The following is a 9,303-nucleotide window of genomic DNA, read 5'->3' as shown; positions in this document are numbered from 1 at the left end:
TCGCTAGTGTGGGTGTGTTGCGTTGCGTGCGTGCGTCCGTGAATTGTGAATGCATGCTATTATTCATGTTTGTGTGTATTTCTGACGCCGCTTGTGAGTTGTCATTCCTCTAATTTTGGATTTTATCACTAAAACTCTTCAAACTGTCGTCTCCAGGTACGTAAAGTGGTGTTTTCTTCAAACGTGCGTTATCTTAGTGAGTGGAGTACCGCGAATACAAGTTCTAATATCGTGCATATAACCTCAGACAGGCGTTGCCTCTGTACCGATGATTATCTCGTTTGGATTTTGAAATTCTTGAATTTCCATGTCATAAAAGTGTACGGTGTATCGATTGGTTTATCGGTGAGTCGGTTATCTGGTGATTCTCGTGGATGAAGTGTTTTTATCGCGAAGGGGCTAGGCAAGCGATGTTTTGGGTCGCGGTTAGTCAGTCGGCTGCTCGATGCCGGTCGGTGTGGCAGTGTCGTGCGTAGCGTTCAATAATGGTAGGCTGGGGTGTGTGGGGTGGTGCTCTGGTGTTTGTGGTGCCGTGCTAAGTGGTGTTTCTGTTGCAGGCCGGCAGGATGCTAAAGTTCATCCGAGGGAAGGGCCAACAGCCCTCCGCCGAGAGACAGAAGCTCCAAAATGAACTGTTCGCCTTCCGCAAGGTAGGTGCACATTGTTTTCAAACATTAAGTATTGTTTTTAGTTTTTATGTGAGTTCAGTAGACTGGAACAAACAGTTAACTCGTCTATTTTAGTAGGTTTTTTGATTACATTCCACATTTGTTCTGCCTTTATGATTGAAGTGGCAGTTCTGATTGTGTGAATAGGCATCTTTCTCATGTGTATACCTGTTATATATGTTTTACAAGTATATCTGTGGAAAACATGTAGTTTTGTTTATATAATTATATACCAAAATATCCTAAACTGGCTATAAAAATAGCATCATCTATTAATAGTGTCTGAATTAATTATTTATATGATAATTACCATCATCATTAACATAACTGTGTTGCCAAGAAAGTTTGTGATAGTTACCAACACTTAATTGTTATTTAAGTAAACTTTATTGCACTAAATACAAAATTATGCAAATAGCGGGCTTAAGGCCTAATAGCCCTCTTTACCAGACAAACATGGAACTATACAACATAATGCGGGAATTAAATAATTGTGAAGCATCAAACAGAAAAATTTTACTTACTACATATTTAAATATACAGTAAATATACTACTCATAATTTATTTGAGCTCTTATTTTGTTAAAGATGCAAAATATTCCTATTACTTTGCACTTGCCTACTTACTTAATTGCAGACAACTTTATCACCTTTAAGGCTGACTGTACCTTTTGACGGAGAGATAAGACGTGCGGGATTCAATCCACATGTCTTCTCCACTCCGCTCCCATGCTATTGGTTGATTGTTGCACATATCCACTTCAGCCTCAGTGGAAAGACACTAGTTTTCTGTAATATAGCCCTAGCAAGAAACAAGATGCCATGCAGGTTCTACCAGGAGTCAGAGGAGACTGCAATGCACATTCCCTGTTCCTGTGGACCAGTTATGTCAAAAAAAGTACATTTAGGGCCGCATGTATTGCAACACATTTACAGAACATTAAGGCCCAAAGAATCTGTAATTTTCTGGATGCAACAGGCATTATGAATTTAAAAGGCCCGTCACAATAGATCAATGCTGGCCGATGTGACACACAAAGGCCCATATTTATTTATTATTTATTTGTTAGCCTGTTTGTGTCCCACTGCTGGGCAAAGGCCTCCCTCTCTTTCTTCCACGCGTCTCGTTCTAGGGCAATATTAGGCCAATCTTCCCGAAAGACGTCAAGATCGTGCCACCATCTCCTTCGAGGCCTGCCGGGTCATTCCATGTGATTTCAACAAATTTGAATTAAAAAGTGCGCCGCATGATTTTTGATTTGCATAAAAAAAATTGAGGATATATTTCATGGTGGCAGAAGTGCTGAACCACCACCAGTTTTTTTTTTTATCTTTTAATTTTCAAGTTTTGCCCATTCGAAGTTAGCAGTGGGGTCAAATTCTTGCTTGTACAAAATCAGACCTAACTTTTTTTCTATAAAAGGTAACGAAATAATTATTACTTTTTTTGATTAGGTAAGAAATGTGGATATTATACTGTATGACAAAATTTATCTGAATTAACTACAAAAAAAATGGTGACCACCCGAAGTGTATACCTAATTGGTCAATTATTGCAATTTTAAATTGGTTCTTGTGCCAACCCTGGTGCATATCAAATATTACTTTTTTCTGAAATATAAAGTACTTGCCGTGTTCATCTTGTAAAATAAATATAATTGTGTTAGATCAATTACTTCTAATAGAAAAATATAAGTGAAAATTGAGAAATTCGAAAAATGCTCATGTTTGACTCTAAAAAAATCCATGTGGAAGATAAAATAAAAATTTGATTTTAGTCAGCAAATATAGCTGATATCTTCATTAATTAGATTTAGAAAAAAAAGTTTTGTTATTTTGCCTATTTTTTGAAATATGATTTTTTTAACATGGTACTTTTTACAACTATCGATACAAAATGTTTTATGTTATAAATTAATAAAAATGGGACGGTAATTGGTCATACGGATATTATTTACGTTTTTTATGTTCAAATAATTTTTTTGACATGGCAATAATTTCATTTGTAAATTTAATGAGGGTAGAAATTCGACAATGCACTGTTACCTGACAAGGATTGTGAATCACTTGAGAATGTTTCTTAATTTAGCCGTGTAGTATGAAGCCTTCTTCTGCCACCATGAAGTATATCCTCAATTTTTTTTATTCAAATCAAAAATCATACGGCACACTCGATTTGTTGAAATCACCTGGAATGACCGGCACCGCTACGCCGCACTATGTTCGGTGTCCACTCAGTAGTTTCCTTGGCCCACAAGTCGTTTGGCATACGGCAGATATGTCCGGCCCAGTCCCATTTAAGCTTAGCGGCTGTCAGAGCTACGTTGGCTACTTTAGTTTTGGAGCGCAAGATGGAATTTCTGATTCTGTCAGTCAATTTGACACCGAAAATACTGCGCTCCATAACACCCCAATAATAATATAGCGCTATACAAATATGTAGATCCATAGACTGCTTGCCATCAGCCAAGCTAACAATTGTTAACTATTTATGTACTAAAAAAGAACCTGGCATAATAAACTCATCGATACCTGTTATCATGGAAAAAATTGAAGGATGATTAATCATTACACTGATAAAGTATAGCCTTAATATAAAAATGTTTATTTTGTACTATCTTATCCACCCTACGTGTTTGTGATGATTAGATATACCTGTCACTTCATTTTTACAGCGGTAAAATACACTGAATAGCAACTAAAGTGGGCTACTTTGTATGGACTTTTCTATGTAATGTGACCCATTTGAATTGTTCTTGTGTGTACTTGAAATGGGCCATGGTCAGAGGGATTTTACAGTTTTATCAAATGTAAAGAAACCATACATTTTCCATATCTCACTTGGTTTTGCAATATGTATTACTCTAAACTAAGTAGGTATGTTTGGTTTGCAAATACAAATGTTGTAACATTAAATGAGTACTATGGGTTCATCCACATATTACGTAACAGCAACAGGGGGGGGCATGCCAAGTGTGACAGTACGTATTCAAGACATCTTTTTTCTATAAAAAAGTGTGATAAGGGGGAGGAAGGGGGGGGGGGGGTCCTAAAAATCGAAATATTGTGTGATGTACTTAATTAATAATCGACCCTTACTGCTGGTGTTTAGAAAAAGAACAATGTATTCTCTGTTTGCGTACGTAAACTCGGGACTCAGGATTTGTATTTTACCTGACATAATAGGAGATTATAATTTTGCCAGTCTACTTAGACGTTTTAGCAGTCCATTTTCATGCTTCGCTCTGTCAATTTCAGTGCAGAGTTATCTTAGACGGACTCTATTCACAGTCTCACACAGCAGGTTCACTTAAAATACTTAAATTATAAATTAAATTATTACATTCAATGTCATACTAAAGAAAAAATTCTCCTATTGCCACGTTAAGTGACTTTTTTACAGGTAATTAGTTAGGTACGTGACACACGACAAGTTTGTGTGTGCACGTGGTACGTGGTAGTAAGGAGACATTTTAAACCTTAAGACCTTGTTATAAGATCTCGTTCACTCACTCACTTGAGTCACTTATTTTTGACATTATACACTTGCTCCAGTGACCAATGATCAACCTTGACAGCACAGGTGGCATCTAATTTTTTAACCTATTTTTTTGTTCTATCATCCACTATTTCCTTTTAAAATCATCTTTATCGCCATACAATAAGATTCGCTTTTCTATGAATAGAGCAAGAAACGAGCTTGCTAGAATTAGGTATACTTTTCTTCACCCAAATTGAAACATGTATGATCCGGCAGCATCAGAATCTCGCATAACTCTTCTATCTACCCTAAACTGAACTTTAACATAATGCAGCAGGGTTGCTTTTTCAATGAAATTGTTCAACTAGAAACGAGTTCGCTAAAGTAATCGTTTTCTTACTGAACCTGATTGATGTTGTAATTGCTATCAGCAAAAAACATTGATCGGGTCATTGACCCCTTCAAGTGTGTATGCCTGAGTATGTTCACAGACGAGGGAATAGTACAGACTGACAATTACTATACAAAGTCGCGTTTTTCGTCATTATTTTGACGAGACGTCATTATATAAACTAGGCCTCCGTTTCACTTGAAAGTCGCTTCGACATGCATTTCACAAAATAAAATTCAATACCGGTCGAAAATAGTCCGGTCAAAAAGTGTTCATGACAAAGGTATCGAAATGTAATTAACTTCGAAACAGCGAGCACCTTTCACTAGATGGCGTTACGGATTACGGTATTTTGCAGAGGTCAAACATACGTATACCTACGGATCTATAGCAATTATGAAGAAAACGGTTAGTCCTAGTCTCAGACTGCGGCTCGGAGATTAGACGTGAGGGAATCAACCAATAGTATTGGTTGTAATCCAGCGGAGCGGTGAAGAGATGTGGATTACAAATATATTGAAAACATAAAGTTTACCACGAAACGGTCCCGCCTGCCTCAACATAATGCTAACCCGAAACTGAGCGCTGATCTTCCGGCGAGACCATTTGTTCTATTGCTTGATTCCCGCACGGCTCCTCTATCAAGGCAGGACTTTGGTAGGAGATTGACAGTCTTTATCGTGAACTTGCCGGTGGTATGTTGAATTAATAACGTCTAATGGGTAGCGAATGTCCTTGATTCCCAGTTGTTCCAATTGGACCCGTCTCGCTGCTCATTTGGGCGATCGTAAAATTATTATGTTTATTTCAGACAATTTATAACGTACAGGCGATGTAAAGCTAGTAGTAGACACAGAATCAAACCGAAGTTTCGGTTTCGACGTAAAAATCATGTTTCGGCCGAAGGATCGGTTTCAGCTGAAACTAAAGCAAAACCAACCTTCGGTTTTTGCAAGAAATCCGGTTTCGGGCGGACAAAACCTATGTTTGACAGCGAAATTAACGTTGTCCCTCTTGCATGAATCGTATGACCTCTACTAGTAGCTCTTTTTCTACTAATAGCTTTAGACAGTGCCTTAATCTAGAAACTGGAAATATATAAATAGAATCCGGTTACGTCACGAAGTTTTAGCTCACCAGGGGCCCGTTTTTCAAAAGCTTGTAACTTGTAATACAAGTGGAAGTCCCTTTTTAACAAAAGCTGTCAAAAAGTAACATCCGCTTGTATTACAAGTTACAAGCTTTTGAGAAACGGGCCCCTGATATTTCGTAGGTACACACAGGTGCTAAAGTTGCATCGAGCTAGATACAGTGGTTCCTAACCTTTTCAGTCCGGTCACCCCTATGACTAACTAGGGAACCTGATTTTACCCCTCCTCCCAATGGTAATAAAAAATAAAAAGTGTACGTTTGTTGTATTGTTATATTAGGTTAGCTTATTACCCCCGTAAAATACCAGTGGGGTCATTACCCCCAGGTTAGGAACCACTGAGCTAGAATTCGAACCCACGACTTACGGTTTGGAAGCTGCACTCCTTACCTCCCACTGGGCTTCAGTGCTTGGATGCTAGGCTTCCAATTCCAGCGTTTGGTGATGATTGTAGTATTTATTGGATACAGCTAAGTTTAGTACAGGTACATACAAGTTTAGAGGTCATACACCTGCCCTTAAGGACATCGACTGACATATCGATTCGTTGTTATCGCTATCAGTTCTCTGATAACGGTTGCACCTTTCAGGACCTATATTACATATACTTGTAGTTGTACCTACTCGTTTTTATAGCTAATAGATAATCTAACGGTATATTTTATTATTACACTAGCGACCCGCCCCGGCTTCGGACGGGTTACATAAAACCTTTACAAATTACACCTAAACCTTCCTCAAGAATCACTCTATTAATAGGGGAAAACCGCATGAATATCGCGAACAAACATACACATTAACCGACAGAGGCGGCGGGGGACTTTGTTTTATAAGGTGTAGTGATCTAGTGATCATTTCATTTAATTTATTTTATTCATTAACAATATACATTGTGTTTGAATGTCATTCTATATAACTATCTTAATGATGAGTGATGCAGATAAAGTCTGGCAAACATAATTTGTCAGTAAGTTAGAACAAAGAAAACTATACTCCTTCCATTCTTTTGGGTGCTAGTACTAGCGTAAGACAAAGACAGTATGATTCTATCTGTCTGTTTGAAATGAGACAGTCCTTAGCAAAACTATAATACTCATTTATGTATTTTCAAGCTTTGAATGCGCTTTTGTCTCAGGCGATGCTTCTTAGCACGATGTCAAACGAAGCTAATCTACATAACGCCCCGAACTACTCGATTGATGACCCCTAGCTGTCCCTCAAAAAGGGAGACGGAAAAGACGGCCACAGCAGCGGGCTCAGCACGGTTCTATTTTTATCGACTATCACTATGCCCGTCACTTTCGCACTTACATACTTGTTAGAACATGACAGGCATGGTGACACACGATAAAAATGCGACCGTGCTACTAGGGCAGACCTATGCAAAATTTTAGCTCAATCGGACCACAGGAATTGGTTCAATATTAGCTATTGTAAATTGTAAAACGGGACTTAATCTCGTATCTAGACACGCGGCAGCGTGTCAAGCCAAGTTCAAAAGAACCTCCGCCGTTTCGAGGACGGCGTTGTCCGAACCAACCAACCCCCAAGTGGTCAAGTCTATGAAATGAAATAAATGTAGGTATACGTAAGATCTAATATCCCATGATCTGTGCCAAAGACCCTATAAACCAATACATACTTTTAGTCATGTCATAATCATAACAAGTATTACACGTTATACAGGTTCTCCGTACGCTAATCCTCACAGCCGACTGGCCAATCTTAGACCTTATTTCAATGGCATAAAGTACAAAATGTTCAGTTATTAAGTGTGCTATCGTAGCCATTAGCCGCACCCAGCCTCGCCTGTTGATAATCTATATTGTCTGATAGCCCTATCACCTTGTCGTGCGATCTAGACGTTCCTTTGTTTTCAATTATTTTATGAAAACTGTACAGTCGCGTTCAGAAATATGTGTAAATTTGTTCACCTTATTGCAATATAATACCACTGTAATAAGGTGAAGAAATAATAATTATGTATATGTCGCAGGCATTTTGTAAGAATCCGCCGTTTACAAACGGCGTCGGCGTCGTCAATTTACAAAGGTTTTCGCGTTTGTAAAATGATGACGAATTTAGTTACATCCGATGTAGGTATATTGTTTTCTCACTCACTCTCACGTTTATCTTTCATGCAGATAACATGTGATTTTCCTTTCCACTCCCTATCAACATAACCGTATTTACATCCAGTCCCAATCTGTCCAATGTACCATGACGGCATTGCCGTGCTGCGCTCAGATTTCATGGTCCATCGGCTCCTGACCACTATAATCAGTCAATGATTAGTATTATCTCCTTATTTATACAATTTTGCAACCTCTTATAAGACCTTACAATTTGTGTTTTTCTAATAAACAGAAATGGCAAAATGACTAATGCAGACAAACGATTATGAACGGTTTATTCGATTAGACAGACGCTTAGGAATAGCGCTATTTGTCTGTAGGTGACAACAGATAATCATCCCCCAATGTTGACGCATTACACGTCCAATCGCAATCTGTTTCAATGTACAGTAACGCTCCGTGATTGTTACGCCATGTAGGGTTCTAGCTAAATTGGACATTCCATAGCGTAAGTATGGATCAACCAATTCAGCTAGGGCCCTAAATGGCGTAACATACCGTGTGGTGACTGTACCATGATCTGCCCAATGCTCAGATTTCATGGACCAGCGATTCGCAGCTGAAGACTCCAATCAGTCAATTAGAGTAGTGTGGAGATCTCCTCAATTGACCGCCTTTTTTTCAGACTACTCTTTAAAGTAATGTATGTATGTATGTATGTCACTTTATTGCACATAAACAGGTTTACATAAAACGGACAAAAACAAAACAAAATAAGAATGTTATGTACAAAGGCGAACTTATCCCTAAAAGGGATCTCTTCCAGCTAACCTTTGAGAAAATGCGAAAGGATCAAACACTAACAGGTGAAAGACAATTTAATATGGACAAATAGCAATATAAGAATTTTGGATACACATAAAGGAAGACGAGAGCAATAAATAAAGAGAAAACCAGTACTACCTACTCATAAATACGCATAAACTATAAACATACTTATCTATATATATAAATGCAAGTGTCCTGACTGACTGACTGACTGACTGACTGACTGACTGACTGATTCATCAACGCAGAGCCGAAACTACAAAAGCTAGAAAGTTGAAATTTGCACACTAGGTTGAATTTATAAAGTGTACAAGAGATAAGAAGCGAATTTGAAAAATTCAACCCCTAAGGGGGTTAAAAAGGGGATGAAAGGTTGTATGGGGTGCAAGTTTTATTTTAAGCTAGGAATTTGAAACTTTGTAAAAATGTACTATATTAAAAAACAAGAAAACTAATTTCTGCGTTTTCGAAAATTCATCCCCCAAGGTGGTGAAAAAAGGGTTGAAAGTTTGTATGGAAATCAAATATTTTTGTGAGTGTTGGACTTGAAACTTTGTATATGGGGATATTATTATAAGATGGGAAAAGTAATTTCAGCGTTTTTGAAAATTCATCCCCTAACAGGGTTAAAAAGGGGTTGAAAGTTTGAATCCATTACAAATGCTTTGAAACTTCTTAGAAAGGCATAATAGCCGATTACAAAAAAAGTA

The 9,303-nt window shown here is 37.9% G+C and overlaps 1 protein-coding gene across 1 annotated transcript in view; it reads left to right on the top strand.

The window, feature by feature from the left end:
- Window positions 1–360: 360 nt before the first annotated feature.
- LOC134650936 (lethal(2) giant larvae protein homolog 1) overlaps window positions 361–9,303 on the top strand; it is a 78,296-nt gene continuing 69,353 nt past the window's right edge. The window contains exons 1-2 of the mRNA XM_063505890.1: window positions 361–488; window positions 558–650. Of these exons, the coding sequence (XP_063361960.1) occupies window positions 486–488; window positions 558–650 (96 nt within the window). The 5' untranslated portion in view covers window positions 361–485. The remainder of the gene's footprint in view (window positions 489–557; window positions 651–9,303) is intronic.

Source organism: Cydia amplana, chromosome 9 (genome assembly GCF_948474715.1).
Source record: "Cydia amplana chromosome 9, ilCydAmpl1.1, whole genome shotgun sequence".
NCBI lineage: Eukaryota > Metazoa > Arthropoda > Insecta > Lepidoptera > Tortricidae > Cydia > Cydia amplana.
Note: the sequence above shows the minus strand (reverse complement) of the source record. Positions and strands in the feature narration are given on the sequence as shown.